Source organism: Lactuca sativa, chromosome 2 (assembly GCF_002870075.4).
Source record: "Lactuca sativa cultivar Salinas chromosome 2, Lsat_Salinas_v11, whole genome shotgun sequence".
In the NCBI taxonomy this organism is placed as follows: domain Eukaryota; kingdom Viridiplantae; phylum Streptophyta; class Magnoliopsida; order Asterales; family Asteraceae; genus Lactuca; species Lactuca sativa.
Window position 1 is genome coordinate 178,558,854 of NC_056624.2, and position 23,944 is coordinate 178,582,797.

The 23,944-nt window shown below is 42.2% G+C and overlaps 1 protein-coding gene across 2 annotated transcripts; it reads right to left on the reverse strand.

The window, feature by feature from the left end:
• Positions 1–20,308: 20,308 nt before the first annotated feature.
• Positions 20,309–21,379, reverse strand: LOC128132221 (caffeoyl-CoA O-methyltransferase). 2 transcript variants are annotated; one of them, XM_052768522.1, is made up of 3 exons: positions 21,146–21,379; positions 20,779–21,017; positions 20,309–20,697 (listed from the first exon to the last, which is right to left on the reverse strand). In XM_052768522.1, exons 1-3 carry the CDS (start codon positions 21,307–21,309, stop codon positions 20,447–20,449), a joined length of 654 nt encoding a protein of 217 aa, XP_052624482.1. In that variant the 5' UTR covers positions 21,310–21,379; the 3' UTR covers positions 20,309–20,446. The 2 variants fall into 2 exon arrangements, with proteins under 2 accessions (XP_052624482.1, XP_052624483.1); XM_052768523.1 differs by having other exon boundaries at positions 20,309–21,017.
• Between the last annotated feature and the right edge of the window lie 2,565 nt (positions 21,380–23,944).

Consider the following 23,944-nt stretch of genomic DNA (forward strand, 5'->3'; position numbering starts at 1 on the left):
TAATAACTAAGCACATTGTCTGATCAAATCATAACACAAAGTGAACCATGTATAAAGCCAATTCATACATTTAATCAACATATCAGAGTACAAATCCCAGTGAAAGTCGTAAATGCGGAAACCAGAGGGTGTGTGTGTGTGACATGCTGCTACCACGCCGGCTCCTTTCCCCTAGCTGAGGAGGTACCTAAAACCAAAACTGAAAACTGTAAGCACAAAGCTTAGTGAGTTCCCCCATCGTACCACATACCATACAAACACATAACATACTTACTGTCAGGCTATTCTGGGGTGCCTGACTACCCGGTACGGCCGTTCTGGGGTGCCGCCCTACCCGTGTCAAGCCATTTTGGGGTGCTGACTACCCGTGTCAAGCCATTCTGGGGTGCTGACTACCCATGTCAAGCCATTCTGGGGTGCTGACTACCCATCGGTCCTAACAACCGATCCTCGGGGACTAGTCCCCTCTTACTACCTCTATCTCATATAACATAACAAGCTAGCACGCAAACGTATCATCACATACTGTCAGACGTATCTGGGGTGTCCGACCTACCCTTCAGTCCTAACAACTGAACTCTACAACTATCACATATACATATCATGCCAGCATACAACATATCAGGTAGTAGCAAACCTAGATGATATCACAAAGACAATCATCTAACATACAACTCCTACTGGTGGGCCGGCATTGTGGCCGTAGACCCACCGCTACTGGATGGTAACTCACCTCGAAGTAGCTGCTGATCTGATCGGGAACTGACTGCCTACTGCTGCTGTTGCTGCTCCGGAAATCCTCCAGCTGCAATTCCCACAATATACCCAATCAAACACTGCTCACTGACCTTTGCGTAAAATGACCATTTACCCCTGACCATGCCCTAAGTCAAAGTCAGAGTCAACTTTCAGTTGACCCGACTCGCCGAGTTGGCTTTCCAACTCGCCGAGTCCTTATCCAAACGACTGCCCTGAATCCCGATCCTACTCGTCGAGTTAGGCGACGACTCGACGGGTTCACCTTCTTAACCAATATTCAAGTCCTTCATCTTACTCGCCGAGTTGTATGAACAACTCGTCGAGTTCATCTTCATCCGATGAACACTCATGCTAAGACTCGCCGAGTTGTATGAACAACTCGTCGAGTCCATCTTCATCCGAAGAACACTTATGCTGAGACTCGCCGAGTTGTATGAACAACTCGCCGAGTCTGTTCTTGATCTAAGGAGATTGCCTTGAACTCGCCGAGTCAGGGCATTGACTCACCGAGTACCTCCATAGATGAGTTTAGCTTCCGACTCACTGAGTCACACCCCGTGACTCACTTCTCACTCGACACTACGAAAAGGGGACAAACTCGGAGACTCGCGAACAGACTCGCCGAGTCACATGAACGACTCGCCGAGTCGTTGCCATGCACTCCTAAAATACACCGATTTGCTCGATTCCAGTCCATGCCATTCATAGATCTGGACTTCTAGGACACGAATCACACGTAAAGTTTCCAACTTTACGTGTGGATATTCACCAATATGGATTTTAGGGCTCAAAATGTCTCAAAAGGGTAGATCTAGGGCTAACAAGCAACATGGGGCCATAAAGCTAACAGATCTGAGCTCCTGGAGCTCAATCTCGCCTAGATCCAGAGGCCAAACTCCTTATTTCGACATATAATGCACATACAAGCTTGGGGATTTGACCAAGAAAGACCCAAATGAAGCACTAAGCATAGAATCATGGGGAAAACGGGTTATACCTCAAAGGAACTGCTGGAAGAACAAACTAATTGCCTAGATGGCTTCCCTTCTTCTGGATCTACTTCCTTCCTCCTTCCAAGCCTTCAAAAGCACACAACAAAGCTTCAAATCTTCAAATAACAAGCATAAACGAGGGTTGGGAGTTCTGGGGAGAGAATGGGGGCTGGCCTGGGGCGGATAAGTCGCTTAAATAGGGTGCAAACCCCTGGAACTTAGGGTTTCATCCAACAGCTGTGACTCGCCGAGTCCAAGATATGGACTCGCCGAGTCGCCAACTTAAACGTGTCCCGGGTCCCGCATCCACTCGGCGAGTCGGACCTATGACTTGCCGAGTCCAAGGCTAAAAGAAAGGAAATACTCAAATAACATTTACGTACCAGGAACCGGGTGCTACAAATCTCCCCCACTTATTTTAGACTTCGTCCTCGAAGTCTGCTACTCGATCCTGAAACAGCTCGGGATAATGCTCCATCATCTCGTCCACCGGCTCCCAAGTCCATTCCGAACCCTTGTGGTGCTGCCATTGCACCTTCACTAGCTCCACCTTCTTGTTCCTCAAATCCTTCGACTTCCTGTCGAGGATTGCGACTGGGCGCTCAATATAATTCAGGCTGTCATCAACCTGAATATCCTCCAAAGGTACTACTGCAGAATCGTCCACTAGGCACTTTCACAACTGTGAAACATGGAAAGTGTTGTGGATCTGGCTGAGCTCGGCTGGCAGATCCAACCTATACGCTACCTTGCCCACCCGGGCTACGACCCTGAACGGTCCGATGAATCGCGGGCCCAACTTGCCCCGCTTCCTGAATCGAATGACGCCCTTCCAGGGCGACACCTTCAGGAGAACCATATCCCCGACTTGGAACTCCAAATCGGATCGACGCTTGTCGGCATAACTTTTCTGCCGACTCTGAGCAGTCTGAAGCCTGCTCCGGACCTGTTGGATCCTCTCGGTCGTCTTGAGCACCACTTCGGTGCTCCCCATGACCCTCTGGCCAACTTCACCCCAGCATATCGGGGTCCTACACCTCCGTCCGTACAAAATCTCGAAGGGAGGGCGGTCGATACTCACGTGATAGCTGTTGTTGTAGGAGAACTCGGCCAGGGGAAGATAGGTATCCCAGCTACCACCGAAGTCCAGCACGCACGCCTGCAGCATATCCTCCAGAGTCTGGATGGTCCGCTCGCTCTGGCCATCCGTCTGCGGGTGAAAGGCGGTGCTAAAATGCAGGCGAGTGCCCAACTCGTCATGGAATTTCTTCCAAAACCTGGAATTAAAACGCACATCCCTGTCCGAGATCACCGATACTGGCACCCCATGCCGTGCCACAATCTCCCTGATATAGATGTCGGCCAATTTCTCGGCCGATATGCTCTCCTGAATCGGAATAAAGTGAGCACTCTTGGTCAACCTGTCCACGATGACCCAAATCGAATCCACTCCACGTGCGGCCCTGGGAAGTTTCGTGATAAAATCCATCGTGATATCCTCCCATTTCCACAGTGGAATATCCAACGGCTGCATCTTGCCATGCGGTCTTTGATGTTCGGCCTTGACCTTCCTGCAGGTCAAACACCGCTCGACGTACCATGCCACACCCCGCTTCATGCAGGGCCACCAGTAATCCAGACGAAGATCCCTATACATCTTCGTCGCCCCGGGATGAATAGAGAATCGGGACTTGTGCGCCTCCTCCATCAAAGTCTGGCGCACACCCCCGTGATACGGCACCCACACCCTACGGTGTAGTGTCAATAGTCCTCGGCTATCATAATCAAAGGAGGAAACCTGGCCCACCACGCGCTCGCTCTTCCGATGCTCCTCCTTGATAGCCTCCTGTTGAGCCTCCCGAATCTGCTCCAACAGGGGAGTCACCACGGTCATCCTCAAGCAGACGTCCCTGATCGGCGCCGCCTTGCGGCTAAGCGCATCGGCCACCACATTGGCCTTCCCCGGGTGGTAAAGAATCTCGCAATCATAATCCTTCACCACATCCAACCACCGACGCTGCCTCATGTTCAGATTCGGCTGATCCATGAGGTACCTCAAACTCTTGTGGTCCGTGTAGATGGTACATCGAACCCCGTAGAGGTAGTGTCGCCAAATCTTGAGGGCAAAAACCACCGCCCCCAACTCCAAATCATGCGTCGGGTAGTTCGCCTCGTGAGGCTTGAGCTGCCTCGAAGCGTAGGCAATAACATGCCCCCTCTGCATCAGTACCGCGCCCAACCCAGAAATGGATGCATCACAATAAACCACAAAATCCTCCACGCCCTCTGGCAGGGCTAAGATTGGCGCCTCACACAATCTCTGTCTCAGCGTCTCAAATGCAACCTGCTGCTCGGGCCCCCACCGAAAGACCACAGCTTTCTTCGTCAGCCGCGTTAGGGGCACGACTATCTTGGAGAAATCCTGAATAAATCTCCGATAGTAGCCTGCCAATCCCAGGAAACTCTGAATCTCAGATGGAGACTTCGGAACCTTCCATCTCATCACGGCCTCGACCTTGGCCGGATCGACCAGAATCCCGTTCTGGTTGACGAGGTGTCCAAGAAATTGCACCTCGCGCAACCAAAACTCACACTTGGAGAACTTGGCATACAAGCTCTCCCTCCTCAGGGTCTCTAACACCTCTCTCAGATGCTCCTCATGTTCCTCCCGAGTCTTGTAATAAACCAAGATGTCATCGATAAAGACTATCACAGACTGATCCAACATCGGTCTGCATACGCGGTTCATGAGGTCCATGAACGCGGCAGGAGCATTGGTGAGCCCAAACGGCATCACCACGAACTCATAATGGCCATAGCGCGTCTGAAACGCGGTCTTCTGCATATCCTCCTCCCTGGCCCTCATCTGATGATAACCCGAACGCAAATCAATCTTGGAGAACCAAGATGCTCCCTGAAGCTGGTCAAAGAGGTCATCGATCCTCGGAAGCGGGTAACGGTTCTTCACCGTTACTTTGTTTAGCTCCCGATAATCTATACACATCCGATGCGACCCATCCTTCTTTACAAACAGAATCGGGGCTCCCCAAGGCGAACTGCTCAGACGAATAAATCCCTTGTCTAGCAGCTCCTGCAGCTGCGTAGACAACTCCTGCATCTCGGGAGGAGCCAACCGATACGGTGCCTTGGCTATCGGAGCCGCACCAGGAACAAGGTCAATCCTGAACTCCACCTGTCGCTCCGGAGGTATCCCAGGAAGCTCCCCTGGGAAAACATCTACAAAGTCTCGAACCACCGGAACCTCACTCACTGTCGCCTTACCCGCCTCCCGGGTATCCATCACATACGCGACATATCCTGCGCATCCCTGCTGAAGGTAGCGCCTAGTCCTCGCTGCTGAACATACAGCGGGTCCATACTGGGGCCTCTCACCATGAATCACTAACTCTCCCCCACTTGGGGTCCTAACCCGCACTAGTTGCTGCGCGCAATCTATCATAGCCCCATTAGGGCTCAGCCAATCCATGCCTATAATCACCTTGTTCCCACGCAACGGTATGGGAACCAAATCTACCAAGTAGCGCTCCTCGAACAAACGCAGCACGCAGTCTCGAAATACCATCGATGCCCGCACCAATCGATCATCAGCAATCTCCACCTCCAAAGGGCAACCTAACTCGCCTGATGGCTCATGAAACTTCTTGCTAAGCGCAAGGGAAATGAATGATCGGGATGCACCCGAATCAAATAACACCTGAACTGGGAGGCCGTTCACATGGAACGATCCCGTCACCACATCGGGTGCGGCGCGTGCCTCCTCGGTAGTCAGCTGAAATGCTCGGCTCCTCACCACTGGAGCCTCTGACTTGCCTTGCCGGCCATCCGTGATCCGCAGGGTCGCTGGAGCTGGCGCCTTCACCGACGCTGAAACTATCAACTGGGGGCAATTGGCCTTCTTGTGGCCCCTCTGGTTGCAGTGAAAACACAGCAACTCTGATGTCTGAATAACTGCTGTCGGAGCAGTGCAATCCCTGCTGATGTGCCCAGACTTACCGCACTTGTAGCAGCCTGATGATCCCATCCTGCACGCCCCCTCGTGCGGCCTGCCGCATTTCCTACAGCGGCTCGGTCCTGACTGGCCTTTCGGCCTACCATCTGATCCCTTGGGCTTCTTCCCCGAAGCCCCTCCTGCCTGTCCCTCCTCCAATTTCCGTTTCCGGATGTGCTCCAAATCTATCTCCCTCTCCCTCGCCCTGGCAATCATAGAGTCCAAGGTAGGGCAAGCCGAAAAGCTAACATGCTCCCGGATGTCAGCTCGTAGCATATCATGGTAACGAGTCCTCCTCATGTCCTCGTCACCGGCATACTGGGGCACCAACAAAGCCCTCTCCCGGAACTTGGCGGTGATTTCCGCCACAGTCTCCGTCGTCTGTCTCATGTCAAGAAACTCTCTGGCCAGCTGCAGAAGCTCGACAGCCGGCGCAAACTCTGCCCTGAACCTGGTCACAAAGTCTGACCAGGTCATTGCCTCGATAGCTGAGGCTCCCAACGAATCACCCACTGACTCCCACCAATCCCGGGCTCGGTCCCGTAAACATCCTGCTGCGTACCTCACCTTCGACCCCTCGGGGCAGAAGCTAGTCAACTGGGCCGACTCGATGTCTGCAATCCATCGTCTGGCAGCAATGGGGTCTTTCACCCCATGGAAATCCGGCACACCACTGCCCCTGAAGTCCTTGAAGGACAGTGTGCGAGATCCTGACTGGCTAGATGCCATATCACTCCTGAATGCCCGAAGGCGATACTCCATCAACTCCATGATCCCTTCCTTGATCGACCCAAAGATAATGGGAGTCGACTCAAGGATACCCCTGGTGATCTCTGACGCGATGAACTCGCGTAGTCCCTCATCCACCGGCTCGGAACCTGATCCCGAACCTGACCCCTCTCCTGAACCGCCATCTACCGGCCTCGATCGAAGTACCACCATTCTGCAATACATCGCAACAATCATTAGTGATACTGATACCCCTTGAGGGATCACATCTACCTACAAGTTCCCTGGTCTTATCTTGGCCTTCCTTGGTTCGGGTACGGATCCTCTGCTTTCAGTAGTACGAGCCCATACTACCTTCCACATCTATCCGTACCTTCTTCAAGGAATGCCTTGACTCCACCAGATTTCTTTCACTACTGCTGATCACTGCTATACCCATCCTAGGCTTGCCCTAGGGAAATCTCTAATTCCACTCTAACCAGTCCTCAGCTGCTGCAGGCCTCCTTGTAATGCCAATTAGCCATTACCCGAATACCATCACATGTGACGAGACTCAGATAATCCTTCGAGTACCCGACTCGTCCCTACAACGGTTGGACTCAAACAAGAGCTGCGCAGTAGGATCAAATCCGACACCCTAAGATTATTCAACCCTGATCATATGTGACGTGACGCATTCGCCTAATGGCTAACTCCCATTATTCAGAGTCCCACGTAGCACGAAGCAAGCAACATTCAGATAAGGGTAACAATCTCAATTAACTCTATCTACTCTCTGGAATTGAGCTAGCATAAAGTGCTAAGCTCATACTACCAGGCATAACCTAAGCAGGCTATCCTACTTACTGTTTATTCAACAACTAGCATGCAAGTTCTCATACAACTGGAACACATAAAGCCGGCACATAAGGCATCACTCCTAGATCCTTAGTCCTATTCTAGCATGCTGTTCTACAAAAGCTGATAAATATAACATAAACTCGTATGGGTACTTTGGGGAATACTTACTTGAACTCGGCCGGTCGCGCACATCACACACTTCGTTCTTTCTCAAAACTCTTTTCTAAATTTTAGAAAACATTTTCTTTTTGAAAATCTTTTAATCCCTCGATTTGAGTTCAGACACTCCCGAAGGCGTGTCCGAATCCCTCAAACCAGGGCTCTGATACCAACTTGTAACGACCCAATTTTCACGACCAAAAATTTTGTTTTAAAAACATTACTTTAGCAAATATTAATAACTAAGCACATTGTCTGATCAAATCATAACACAAAGTGAACCATGTCTAAAGCCAATTCATACATTTAATCAACATATCAGAGTACAAATCCCAGTGAAGGTCGTAAATGTGGAAACCAGAGGGTGTGTGTGTGTGTGTGACATGCTGCTACCGCGCCGGCTTCTTTCCCCTAGCTGAGGAGGTACCTGAAACCAAAACTGAAAACTGTAAGCACAAAGCTTAGTGAGTTCCCCCATCGTACCACATACCATACAAACACATAACATACTTACTGCCAGGCTATTCTGGGGTGCCTGACTACCCGGTACGGCCGTTCTGGGGTGCCGCCCTACCCGTGTCAAGCCATTCTGGGGTGCTGACTACCCGTGTCAAGCCATTCTGGGGTGCTGACTACCCATGTCAAGCCATTCTGGGGTGCTGACTACCCATCGGTCCTAACAACCGATCCTCGGGGACTAGTCCCCTCTTACTACCTCTATCTCATATAACATAACAAGCTAGCACGCAAACGTATCATCACATACTGTCAGACGTATCTGGGGTGTCCGACCTACCCTTCGGTCCTAACAACCGAACTCTACAACTATCACATATACATATCATGCCAGCATACAACATATCAGGTAGTAGCAAACCTAGATGATATCACAAAGATAATCATCTAACATACAACTCCTACTGGTGGGCCGGCATTGTGGCCGTAGACCCACCGCTACTGGAAGGTAACTCACCTCGAAGTAGCTGCTGATCTGATCGGGAACTGACTGCCTACTGCTGCTGCTGCTGCTCCAGAAAGCCTCCGGCTGCAATTCCCACAATATACCCAATCAAACACTGCTCACTGACCTTTGGGTAAAATGACCATTTACCCCTGACCATGCCCTAAGTCAAAGTCAGAGTCAACTTTCAGTTGACCCGACTCGCCGAGTTGGCTTTCCAACTCGCCGAGTCCTTATCCAACCGACTGCCCTGAATCCCGATCCTACCCATCGAGTTAGGCGACGACTCGACGGGTTCACCTTCTTAACCAATATTCAAGTCCTTCATCCTACTCGTCGAGTTGTATGAACAACTCGTCGAGTTCATCTTCATACGATGAACACTCATGATAAGACTCGCCAAGTTGTATGAACAACTCGTCGAGTCCATCTTCATCCGAAGAACACTTATGCTGAGGCTCGCCGAGTTGTATGAACAACTCGCCGAGTCTGTTCTTGATCTAAGGAGATTGCCTTGAACTCGCCGAGTCAGGGCATTGACTCGCCGAGTACCTCCATAGATGAGTTTAGCTTCCGACTCACTGAGTCACACCCCGTGACTCACTGCTCACTCGACACTACAAAAAGGGGACAAACTCGGAGACTCGCGAACAGACTCGCCGAGTCACATGAACGACTCGCCGAGTCGTTGCCATGCACTCCTAAAATACACCGATTTACTCGATTCCAGTCCATGCCATTCATAGATCTGGACTTCTAGGACACGAATCACACGTAAAGTTTCCAACTTTACGTGTGGATATTCACTAATATGGATTTTAGGGCACAAAATGTCTCAAAAGGGTAGATCTAGGGCTAACAAGCAACATGGGGCCATAAAGCTAACAGATCTGAGCTCCTGGAGCTCAATCTCGCCTAGATCCAGAGGCCAAACTCCTTATTTCGACATATAATGCACTTACAAGCTTGGGGATTTGACCAATAAAGACCCAAATGAAGCACTAAGCATAGAATCATGGGGAAAACGGGTTATACCTCAAAGGAACTGCTGGAAGAACACACTAATTGCCTGGATGGCTTCCGTTCTTCTGGATCTACTTCCTTCCTCCTTCCAAGCCTTCAAAAGCACACAACAAAGCTTCAAATCTTCAAATAACAAGCATAAACGAGGGTTGGGAGTTCTGGGGAGAGAATGGGGGCTGGCCTGGGGCGGATAAGTCGCTTAAATAGGGTGCAAACCCCTGGAACTTAGGGTTTCATCCAAAAGCTGTGACTCGCCGAGTCCAGGATATGGACTCGCCGAGTCGCCAACTTAAACGTGTCCCGGGTCCCGCATCCACTCGGCGAGTCGGACCTATGACTCGCCGAGTCGAAGGCTAAAAGAAAGGAAATACTCAAATAACATTTACATACCAGGAACCGGGTGCTACACAAATTCTGATCTTGTTAGATGTTAGAATTTATACCATGTATTACTTCTCCATATTACTAAAAAGCTTCTTTTAATCCCATTTAATCAGTTATATAAGCAAGACATGCATAGGATATTATCCGAATTTGTTATTTCCATTTCTCAAATACTTTTGTAACATCATATAAAATTCGATCATATTCAAATTTGTTAATCATATTGACAAAGAAGACATACATGGAATGAACTGGAATTGCAATCTCTTCTTGGCCAAAAAATAGTTTCTGAAATCCCTCAGCACCGGGGTCAATGATTCTAGCAACTGAATGTGTTTCTCTCCCTAATTGATTTAAAAGGTAGTGAGAAGTTGAAACCTTACAAACATAAAAAAAAGCATCAATAAGTTCTCTGGTGAATTGTGTATGAGGGTGTAAAGGTAATTTCACATACCACAAAGGAAGTCGAAATAAAGCATGCGCTGAATTGGCAACTGCTTGTATTTATAGAAGAAACCCTGTGTTGTACGGGAGAAAAGTTGGCCTGTCGCCTTCGGTGCTTGCTCAAAAACACCTGTAAATAGGATATTATTACTAAAAAGCTTCTTTTAATCCCATTTAATCAGTTATATAAGCAAGACATGCATAGGATATTATCTGAATTTGTTATTTCCATTTCTCAAATACTTTTGTACCATCATATAAAAATCGATCGTATTCAAATTTGCTAATCATATTGACAAAGAAGACATACATGGAATGAACTGAAATTGCAATCACTTCTTGGCCAAAAAATAGTTTTTGAAATCCCTGATTCTAGCAACTGAATGTGTTTCTCTCCGTAATTGATTTAAAAGGAAGTGAGAAGTTGAAACCTTACAAACATAAAAAAAAACCATCAATAAGTTCTCTGGTGAATTGGGTATGAGGGTGTAAAGGTAATTTCACATACCACAAAGGAAGTCGAAATCAAGCATGCGCTGAATTGGCAACTGCTTGTAGTTATAGAAGAAGCCTTGTGTTGTACGGGAGAAAAGTTGGCCTGTCGCCATCGGTGCTTTCCCAAAAACACCTGTAAATACAAAATAAGAAAAAAAAAAGTTATCAATTTGATGTAAAAGAGAAGTGTTTTTGAAAATTAAAAGAAAGCAAATAAAAACATGTTCATGTTGTGCATAGTTTGGTAGAAAAATCCAGAATCACCAATACGGATAGCCCCAAATTCCTGCTCTATTGTGGGGTACTGTGTGCCCTTTTCTTTAATGTTCATAAAATGACAGATAAGTAATTAACCCATCTTTGGGTCTCAGCTAAAAGCTAAGGTGTAGATACACAAACTTGGGGCTGATTCCACCATTTCTGGTATTGAATAGTTGAAAACAATCGTTGATTTCGCTATTAAGGTCTGTGAGATCGTATTCAACCATGCCATGATATTATTGAACTATCAGATCAAAATCAGAGTGTAATCGACATGGGTATCGTACCTGAAGTGAAAAGATGATTCATAAATTTCCTCTCCTGATTTCAAAAATAAGAAATTTTAGGAACCCTAAAAGCTAAAGAAGAGTACCTTGGAGATCAGACACGGTGATGAAGTGCGAAAGAAACAAAAAATAGGGTTCACGACTTTACCTGGACTGTCTAAGGTTTAAATCCGGCAAGAAGTAGACCTGAAGATTCGATGAAAAACAGTCAGCAAGCCATGGTTCTCCACCAGCATCTTCAACGACAGTGGAATCATCAATTCGCGCCATTTCGAGGATGACGTCGTCCACTTCGACCATACGACTCACCGAAAACCGGTCTTTCACCCAATCCAGACGGAGAACTGGTGGACTCCTCCGACGACTTGATTTTTCGACCAACAAAATTGTACCTCGTCGGCGTCGGAGATCCGCCAAATGCGTCATCGAAACCGACGTCATTGTCGTTGTCGTGCTTCTTCACATTCGCCATATCAGAAGAACTTGCTCCATTTTCGACCGATCACCGTAGAGACGATTCAATCGGAAGACGATAATGTGACGGTGGGGTGGTGGTGAGCTTCATCTCCACCGGTGTGCTTGATGGCGAGAAACGTATGAAGCAGAAATATGAGAAAAATCCAGAACATGTCGATCTGATGGAGGATCGTCAACACGTGCACACTGAATATAGTGGGCGAAGATAAAGATGCGGTGGATTGCTAACACGTATACATAAAGAATATATCTAATGTCAAAATATGCCCCAATTCTACTTTACCAGGATGTTGCTACTTCCAATAAAAATATAGGGACCATTCTTGCCAAAAAACATTCCACTTCACTGTTCCTAAAAAGTGTCCATCTTTAATATACGTATAAGAATTACATAATTCAAAATAAAAAAAATATAAAACCAAATTAAACAATACCGAAATAAACAATAAGACAATTTTTTTTCAAAAGCCAAAAACAAATTAAACGCTTGATTATATTGATTATATTTCTTTATCAATGGTGTATTATTTCTACTATCTATATATGAAAAAAATAAGGTAGTTAGTATCTACTAATTCTAAGAGAATTCTAAGAGAGAACTTCAAATTTGGTCCATGTGGTTTGTCATTTTTTGAGCTATGGGTCCATGTGGTTTCAAAATTAAAATTTGATATTTTGGTAGATTTCATTGTAGTTTTGGTATAGATAACACTTATTTAACTTCTTTTTGAAATTATATGAAACTATCTATTATGAAACTAGTTGTAAAACCCGTATGTTATACGGGTTGGATAAAACAAAAATGATAAATATCAAGTTTTAAACAAAAAATTATTTAAATTTGAAATTTAAAATTTAAAATTTGAATTTAAAAAGAAACATATCAAATACTATATGAGTAGTAATATTGTAACTTAATGTCTATTTTCAATTAAGACAATTATTAATTGAGATATAAATATGAGTATTAATTAAGAAAAGATAAAAACATAAGAAAATGACAAATAGGAAAAAAAACATTTATTCAAAAATACCAAAAAATGACATGTGTCCAATTTAATGAAAGAGTGACATGTGACAAAATTATTTTCATTTGTTAGGGAGGATAAAAATTCTCTCTCTCTCTCTCTCTCACACACACACACATACACACATAGATACACACACGTTGTGACAACCCAAAATTTTTTTGCTTTGAAAGCTCAATCAGTCAACTCAACTGTGTGTCAGACTCATTGGTAATGAGTTCTAGCCATGATAAAGGTCATTCTAAGGAGTTTTAAGCCTAATACACTCAAGGAATGAGTGTAAGGAAGTACCTACTAGGACCACAGTATAGCATGCAAACCTTAAACTCCATCAGGAGGAGTTTACGGTCTAGTTACCATGAGTTTATGGCCGTAAACTCAAGGGGGCCGTAAACTCACCTCTATATATATAAAACTTGGCCATTTTTCTCATTCCTCCTTCCTTGGCCGATTTTTCTTCAAATCCTCTCAAGTGTCATCCAACTTTTCATCCTAGATCTTCAAAAGTTGTAAGTGTTCTTCTTTGATTAGTTGATACATCTCTTAATCTCGCTTCATCCATTGATTTCATCCATAGAAATCATCTTTTCTTAGATCTTCAAGAAACACCAAGAACACACACTAGTGTTCTTGGCCAAAATCAACCATTTCAAGCCTCTATATCGTAAGTACTCTTCCCTACACTTCATATCTAGTAGGAGGCCTTGAATTACAACATTGAAACATGCCTTTTCCCATGAAGATCATGAGTTTACGGCCCAAGATCTTCCTTGGCCGTAAACTCCATGTTATGGCATGTTTGGGCCTTAAACTCTTCCATCAAGCAAACCTTTGACCTTGAACCCTTAGTGGATGTTAATAGGACCTTCAACTACTCTCAAATGCATAATGACCATGAGTTACGACTGTAAACTCCTTTGGGTCGTAAACTCATCAAAAGCCTCCATTGGTTTGGTCTTTCTCATCCTTGTGTAGAGCAAAAGTCCAATAAGTTCCCTAGCCTTCAAACAAACACTTATGCATGTTTGACCATGAGTTTATGGCTGCAAACTCCCTTTGGCCCTAAACCCATGGTAGTAAACTCTTGTTAGTGCCATTCCACACTCCTTAGTCCAATCACATGTGATTCCAACACTTGGTAAAAGTGTTTCCTAGTCCCGGAATGTGTTTCCTTTCATAAAGTTGCTTATAAACACTATATTCATGCCAATATATGTCATTTAGGACTTATTTTGTCTCGGGACTTCATTCGTGGAACTTCTCATCCTTACACGCATATTCGTTGAATCACCCACATCAGGTGAGTTCATACTCCGTAATGAATCTTTTAACTGTTTTAAATGCTTTTAAGGGGGGAATACAAGCTGAACACAATGATAATTGTGTAAATTTTTGTTATAAACATCTTTCAAAATATTGCTTATGTCTTTTATAAGTAATCAAAACATTTCAAAAACTCTTTTAAATTTATGTTGCTTTATAGTTTAACAAAACTCCGTTTTTAAAGTACAAGCATAACATGGTAGTAAAATGAGTCTTTTCAATAACAGTTCAAGTAGAATACTAGTAAACTATAATGGGTATAGTTTAGGGGTTCAGTTCATACTATAGCGAGAAGATACTAAGGTACTATAATGAGAAGATACTAAGATACTATAACGAGAAGATACTAAGATACTATAACGAGAAGATACTAAGATACTATAACAGAACGAACATACTAAGATGCTATAGCATGGGACACTACAAGATCTAATTATACCAATGAATCACTAACTCATTGTTCTAAACAAAAGGTGATAGTTAAATTGGGTATACATGATCATATAACATTAATGTGAATTTACACGACCTAGCAATTTGTTTGCGGAAGTCGCGTTTGGTCCCCAGAATCTCTTACAAGGAGAGCGTATAGTATGGGTACCATCCATCACATCATGACCTTAATAAAACATACATGTTTTAAGGTAATCAGTACGTCGGGATGTCAATTTAAAAGACTACTGGATACTTACATTTTCCCATTACTTTCATATTGTGACAGTTCCACTTGAAAGTTAATACAAACTATTTTCAAGTTAAGATAGTTATAAACTAGGGAAAACTTACATCTTTTCAAAGAGACAAACAGAATAGTCGGGTCTAGTACATTCAGTAGAAAGGGACCATAATGTTAACCTTATGATTCCTTAATGTATACATCAAGGGATATATATAAATAGGATCCGACAGGTAATAGGGTGTGTGCTTTCCGCTTCATTTCATGTTCCTTGTTTGGTTATGGGCTTAGAGCAAATTCACCCAACCTATTATCTATTCGATCTTAGTTATATATATGTTCCGTATACATTAAGTCATCATAAGGGGTACCAGGTATGGGTCAATTCATAGGACACTAATTCAATGCACAGTTTTCTAGTACTAAACATACTTTTCAAATCAGAACTTTTGATATACAAATCTAGAAACTTACCATCATTTTTAAAGGACCTTAGGTAGTTAACTCTACAATACCTTAGTTTATACATCAAAGGTTATATATAATTAATATCCGATAGGTAGTTGGATGTGTGCCTTCCGCCTCATTCCCTGTTCCTTGTTTGGTTGTGGGATTAGGGCATATTCATACAACTAACTATATGTTCGATATTAGATTATATATAGCTAGTATAAACTAAGTGATTATAGAAGGAACCGTTGTGGTCACTATTTTATTATAAGAAATAAGGGTTTTCTTAAAGGATCTTTTCATTCAAATATAAAGGAACCATTGCAATTAACTCCGTGAGTACCAATTGAATACACCAGGGTTATATATAACGATGATCTAACATCCAATAGGATGTGTGTCATCCGCCTCATTCCCTGTTCCTTGTTCGATATTAGATTATATATAGCTAGTAAAAACTAAGTGATTATAGAAGGAACCGCTGTGGTCAATATTTTATTATAAGAAATAAGGGTTTTCTTAAAGGATCTTTTCATTTAAATATAAAGGAACTATTGCAATTAACTCCTTGAGTACCAATTGAATACACCAGGGTTATATACAACGATGATCTAACAATCAATGGGATGTGTGTCATCCACCTCATTCCTTGTTCCTTGTTTGGTTGTGGGCTTAGGGCAGATACACCCAATCGATTGTTTGTTTACTTTGGGTTTTATATAACCTATATCCATTGAGTACTCATAAAAAGGATTATAAAGTCATTTTTACTTATCTTTCATCAAAGTACGAAATATAGCATTTTCTAGAGGAACATGCGAACTTTTCTAAACAAAATTTACAACTTACTACATCTTACTAAACTTTCTACAACATACTTACATCACTAAAATCTTATGAACTCACCAGCTTAATTCCTGATCAACTCTTTCAGATAACTTGTATTCTCAGGAAACTAGTAGACATGTACTCGCTCTGGGAAATCAGAAGATGGAACAATATAGCTTCAAGTCTTGTTTTGTTATTTGCAAATGTATTCTATGTTATGTGAACGCACACATTGTAAACACTTTCTTTCTAATGAAATGGTTGTTCATTACTTGCTTACTATGATACATGTCTTGTGATACTAAACATGACGTCCTCCACCCCCGAACGTTTCCGTCGTTCCGGTTTTGGGGTGTGACACACGCACACATCAATTTCCATTCTTATCTTTAGACCTTTGTAAATTTCTCCATCAAAAACATTGTGAAAAAGAATGTTTTTATGTGATGCTTGCGTTCATATATATTTGCAACAACTATGAAAAAAAAAGGAGGTGTGAATCATCGGTGAATCATCTAGATCTAGACGATTGAGCATCTTTTATTTGTTGCTTGCATTCACAATCATGAATAATTTGTGGTTTTTAATAAATAAAATAAGTAATATTTTTGAAAATTAAAACTAATTACCCAACAATGTGGCATCATCCTTTAAAATATTGCCTACGTTATCTACATATAATTGACTTTCTTGATTTTCTTTTCATATTGCATATACATATATATACACTTTCCATTATAACATTCTGCTTTTTTTTCCTTCATTTTTTCCATTATAGCATAAGACCTTAAAAGTTAAACGATGTTCCAATCAATACATACATACATATACATACAAATACACTTTCCATTATAGCATCCTATTTTGTTTTTTTCAGTTTTTTTTGTTATAGCATTGTAGTTTCTAAATTGCATACAAATACACAAACTACATACAAAATGATCTATACATATAAATACACATATACAAAAATACTAGACATCCAAAAGCACCTATACATACATCATACACATTCAAATACACATATATGATGCATATACAAATATATAAAATCACATGTACATACATCATATGCATCCAAAATACAAATATACATACACATCCACATATAAATACACTTCTATATACACAAAATCTACATATTATATGTAATAAAATAGAAAAACGAAAAAACTTGTGGTGTGGTGGCCGTGAAGGTAGATTCCGGCGAGAACAGTGGTGGTGGTGGTTAAATGCTGGTGGGGATGACAATAACATTTCTACCATGGTGGGGATCTCAAATTTCGGCAGAATACTTGTAGCACCTGGTTCTTGGTATGTGATCTATTATTAAATCTTCCTTATTTTTGCATTTTTGGCCTTGGACTCGGCGAGTCGAAGGACTGACTCGCCAAGTAGAAGCGGGATGAGGCGTGGGATTTAAGTTGTGGACTCGGCGAGTTGTGTCCCGGACTCGGCAAGTAGCCACTGTTTGGACAAAAACCCTAATCCAGGGGTTTGCACTCTATTTAAATGACCTTATGCAGCCTCCTTTTCCCTTTATGCTCCCAAACACTGCTCATAGCAAACCCTAGCCATTTTTGTGAAGATCTAAGCCTTTTTGAGTGATTCTTGTGAGTTTTCGTCTCAAGGAAGAAGGAAGAGCATAGAAGGATCAAGAGGGGACTGAAGGATTTGAGTTTGGTTCATCATTTGCAGTCTTTGGAAGATATAAAGTCTGAACCTTGCTCATTCTTTTGTTAGATCCCTCGTTGGGGTGATTTAGGGCTTTTATAAGCCATTTTCGGTGGCCAACCATGTTTGCAAACACGGTTGGGGTTTTGGGCTTCTGTAGTATGTCATTTTATGAGCCACAAGTCAGATCTAGGTTGCTTTTTGCACCAAGGAAGGCCCCATGAAACAAAAGAACCATTCTAGAGCCTTTTAAGCTCTAATGTCCCATGCATGCACGTGAAGTTTGTAACTTTACGTGCTAGATCGAGTTTAGGGGCCTGGATCTATCATTTGGTTAAGTGTTGTACATCAGAAATCAAGGTTCTTAGTAAGGAATATGTTAGACTCGGCGAGTCCAAGAGTTTTGGTCCCATATCAGTGAAGGTCGTAAGGACCAGTTGAGTGTGGAAGGGTTTTAGGGAGTCCCGAGGAGTGACCCAATGTTCTAGACTAAGCAAAGTATTCTGGGAATTCATGGTAATCGGCGAGTGCATGAACGGACTCGGCGAGTCCAAGGCAATCTTCATGGAACTCGGCGAGTTGTTCATCAACTCAGCGAGTCGAGGACAGAACGTGTTCATAGGATGAAGAGTAACTCGACGAGTTGTTCATACAACTCGGCGAGTCAAGTCAGGACATGAGTATCAGTCGATGATGAACTCGAGTAGTTGTTCATACAACTCGGCGAGTCGGATGTGGATTCAGTCGATGTTCATTTAGAAGGAAAACTCGTCGAGTCGTCGCCTAACTCGACGAGTAGAGACGGGTATGAGGTCTGATGAAAGGATAGGGACTCAACGAGTTGACGAGTCAAATCGGCAAGTCAGGTCAACTAGAAGTTGACTTTGACTTGGTCAAGGGGTAAAATGGTCATTTTACCCTAAGGGTAGATGTCAGTTCTGACTAAGTGTTTTGTGGGAATTTTAGCCGGAGGACTTCCGGAGCAGCCGCGGCAGCAGTTAGAAGATTCCCGCATAGTTCAACATATACGAGGTGAGTTACCTTCCTGTAGGGGTGGGTCTAAGGCCACAATGCCGGCCCACCATTGAGGAGTATTTAAAAAATAATTGTCTTTGTGATAATCTATCTTGGTTTGGTATGCGTTTGGTTATTTGTTGTATCTGTATGATACGTTGCATGATAGAGATAGATTCCCTGATAGTGGTCCGTAGGACCAAGGGGTAGGTCAGTACCTGGATATGTCTGAATCTGTGCTTATATCTTGCTATTGTATGCTAGTGGTAAGGGGTGGAATAGTCCCCAGTTACCGGTTGAAAGATATCGATGATGATTACTGGTTGAAAGATACTGATGATATTGTATGGTATGTGGTATGATGGGGGAACTCACTAAGCTATGTGCTTACGGTTTCAGTTTTCGGTTTCAGGTACCTCTTCACCCAAGGGGAAAGAGTCGGCGGCGTAGCATGGCATCACACACACTCACATATGATTTCCGCACAGTGTTTTCTGAGATTGTATTCTGATATGTCATTTATTCATATACAAATATATATAATCACATGTACATACATCATATGCATCCAAAATACAAATATACATACACATCCACATATAAATACACTTCTATATACACAAAATCAGCATATTATATGTAAAAAAAATAGAAAAACGAAAACTTGTGGTGTGGTGGCCGTGAAGGTAGATTCCGGCGAGAACATAGGTGGCGGTTAAATGCTGGTGGGGATTGACAATAACATTTCTACCATGGTGGGGATCTCAAATTTCGGCAGAATACTCCAAATTCCTTCAACACCAACAATTGTATTCAGTGGCGAGAGGAGGAAATGAAAAGAAAAAGAGATAAAAAAAAAAAAAACCGCAGCCACTTGTTAATGTCGCCGGAAATGGCGCTTCGGTGCTGCTAACGTGACGTCGCCGGTGATACCTTTGGGGTCGCCGATGATGAGCTTTATTATCGATGTAGTGGACGATGATGTGGCTTTGGACGGAGAAAGTCGAGGTTTTGTTGAGGTAGAAAGGGAAATTGCAAAGGGTAATAGCGGCGACGGGCATTAGCAGTGACAGTACCCTTTAGCGGCGGACCCTTTAAGCAGCAGTTAGTGTCCTGGTTAATAACCTACAATAGACATTCCTCCATAATCATTTCATTGGTCGCTAGGCTGTTGCAAAAATTTGTCGCAAGTTAGTGATAAATTTGTGGGCTTGTGGCCAATTGATGGGTTTCAAATTTTGTGGTAAACTTGATTGGAAGAAGCACGGCTTTATTGGTCACTGAATTTCGAAGTATCCAACGCCAAATTCGTCTTTTTTTTTTTTAAAAAAAATCTGTCGCTAAATACCATGATACGATGAAATCTTTTGATTATTTTTTAATATTTTCAATAAGATTAAAGGCCAACCAATTCAAGATACAATTACCGAAATAGAGTTCCTATTGTGTTTGATGACATATTTCTAAACTTCAAATATTTGTCAACAAGGTTAAATGATATATAAATATAAAATTAACATTATGATTACGCAATTCAAAACATGAATGCAAATTGTCGCATTACAGAAAGGAAATAATCAATCAAACATGTGAATCATTTACAAGTTTATTTTGGTTGATCCGTTATATGTTATTAGCTTATTCGGCGACATAGAGTGATTCCATCACCCACAGGAAGCTGACATATCTCTACTCTTGGATCAGCAGCAAGGGCTTTGTTGAGCTCTAACACGAAGTCTCTGTAATATCTAACATACTTCCGAAGTGGGGCATCTGCGGGTGCCACCAAAGACCCATTCCAAAGGGTGTTATCATAACCAATCACACCTCCAATTTTAACAAGATCGATTAACCTCTTGTGGTAATTAAGATAGTTGTCTTTATCTGCATCCACAAAAATAAAATCGAATGATCCATGGAATTTTGCATCTTCTACCATTTGGTCAAGAAGAGGAAGAGCAGGACCTTCTCTAAAGTCAATCTTGTGAGCAACACCTGCTTTCTCAATAATCGGAAGGCCAATTTCGTAATTTTCACGGTTTATATCCAAAGCCAATATCTTTCCATCTTCTGGTAGAGCAAGCGCGGTAGAAAGAAGGGAATAACCAGTGTAAACACCGATCTCCATCGTGTTCTTAGCATTTATGAGCTTAAGAAGTAAGTTCAAAAACTGTCCTTCATCAGCAGATGTCGTCATAAGATTCCTGCATTTAGTAGTACAAGTAAAACAGATTAGACAACGGAAAGCACCCACAATGTTTTTATGGTAATCCTGTTACGTACTCATAATATGTTATAACATTAGGAAATGCATGCACAAATTATGACTTACCAAGGGTGTTTAGCAGTGACCTCACGAAGCTCTTTCATGGATTCTGGCTCTCTCGGGTAAACACTGGTTTCAAGAATGTATTGGTAAAGTGCATCGCTTTGAAGGAGGCTTTTGTGGCCAACTTCTTGGTGTTTTGCAGGCTGAGTTTCTCCGGTGGTTGCCATTGTGAGGAATCTGTGGTGTGTTAGTGTGAAATGGAGATTAATGGTGGGTTGAAATTGAAATGAATCTGAAATTGAAGGATTGGGTGTATGGGAATATATAGGGAGTGGGCATGGATCGGATCGGAAGGTGAAGGGATGGTGCCGGTGCGGTTGTGGTTGTGGTTGTGGCCTTGTTGGTGGGGTTGGTGAGACTTGAGTTTTCGTTGCAGATGTGGACTTCGCCAACCATAGTGGAAACCACGAGTTGGTAAAACTCACTTGTTTAATTCTAGTTTTTTTATAATAAAAATATATGCCAATTTAGTTGATCGGTTTTATTAAAGGTGGAGACTGGTTCCAAACCCGATGCAAACTGGACCATACCCGATTGGAACCAAAACCGAAGACCCTCAAAGGAAGAACCGAGGACCGGCGCTCCAGGAGTAAATCGGTTCTGGTTTTTCAGTTCCAATACCCACAAACCCGATTTTCACAAACTAATCACCGATCAAGGAGTGGGTTCTCAAGATAAATGCGTCAATATGTAATTGGCGAAAAGATTACTGGTATATCATTTTTTGAATAAAAAAATTGTTACATTTGTTATATAGTTTTCTATATTTGATTTTATGTTTATCTAAAAATTAGAAATTAGTTAGTATGGGCTTGGTAATACGCCGATAATGAATTACAAACACTTACCTTTAGTGCTTCCTTAATTTTTTTACACAAATATAGAAAACTTCAAATAAACATAAAATCAAATATATGAATACCAGAAAGACTTTATCTATAGGTTTCATAATCGATTTAGTCCTTATCTTTTTCTAAGTCAACTGAGTCCTGATTAGGTTAACTTAATCAAAACAAGATTATTAGTGGGTTAACCGATTAGTGAAACGTTTGTTTGTTTATGTGGACTATGACATGGCATCTAAGGGTTACTCAACGATTTCCTTTCAGTAAAACATAGTTTTATGCATTTGTAAAGTGTTGCACCCGGTGAAAAACGAGAGAATCTAAAAAAATAGCTTGTTACAGTGCATCGTGCATCAGAAAATAATCTCCACCACATTCTAGCTCATCAATTCCTAGGACTGTTCACTATTCGGATAAAACCGAATTATCCAATTGGACAATTTGGATTGGACTATTTGGTTCGGATATTCGGATTTTTGGATTGGTTTTCAACAAAACCGAATTATTATTTTGGATTTCGGATTGGTTTTGGTTTATAAAATAAGAACCGAATAGTCCAAAAAAACCGAATAAACATTTATTATTTATCTATTTATAATATATATCTATATTTATTTATCAATTTTATAATTTATTTTTTCAAATAGGAACGTTTCGCCCGATAGAAAAACATTAATATGCATTTTCACTCAAAAGTTTTCTATCTATAAAATATTTAACTATAATGTATCTTCTTATTCGTTGTTTATAAATTTCAAATCACGACTAAGTAATTTGTTTTTGCTTCTTGTGTAAAGTTTATTAATATTATAATTATTTGTCGATTTAAAATGTTTCGGTTTTTGAAAACCGAATTATAAAAACCGATCCAACCGAATTGTAATTGGATCGGATCGGATTGGATTTAAATTTAGTTTGGACTATTCGGTTCGATATTTTGAAAATCGAAATCAATTTGGATTCACTTGATTGGATCGGATCAAACCGATCCATCCAAACGAACACCCCTATCAATTCCTATAATGTATGTAAAATGTAGTAATATTTTTCCTATATGTTATTACAGTGTCGTACGTACATGGAGAAAACAGATTACGATTCAGATGATTACGGAGAGGAATAGCTCGACATTGAACTCATCGATGTTACAGTGGAAGAAGATTTCAAGCCAAAATGGATGGATAGGTACAAGGATGCAGTCTTGAACATTCTATCTGATGAAGAAGATAATGAAGTTGAATATGATGAACATAATGGCAATAAATATGTTGAGAATGGCACTACAAATGATGGAAGTACAAATAATGACAATACAAACGAAGAGGTAGATTGTAACATCCTATTTCGAGATAACCTAAACTTGGAGGCTCGAGTGGTAATTGACATGTGAAGGTCATGGGTCTTAAAGGATCAAGTTTAGACCTTGTGGAATACGGTTCTTGGACTTGGTGTAATACTTTGGGCTTTGATAGGCATTGGGCTTAAATCAAAATTTGGGACCACAACGTGGTAAAGTGATGGCCACGACGTGATGCATGGTTAATGAAAACAACGTTTCATTTTTCACCACGACGTTACAAGATAGGTGTCACGACGTGGTGAACGCTCCAACACGAAACCCTAGCCTCTAAGCATGATTGAGTCAAGCCCTTGGATTAGGGTATCCTCTTCAGTGTCCAACCCTCCAACACAAAACCCTAGCTTCTATGCATGATTGAGAGCAAGTTTACTTGATTTTGGGTTTGTTCTTTAGACTTTGGTGAAGCTTAAGGAAGGAGGGAGTCCATATTGGTGCAAGGAAGCAAGGACCAAGCTTGGATCCAACATCTTTTTTATATTTATGCTCTATTTAAGGTATATTGTTCATACCTTGGCACTTCTTCTAGATACAAGTTTGAGCTTATTTTTTGGTGGTTTTTGTCCCTTCCATGGATGCTCTTAGTATTTGAGGAACTGC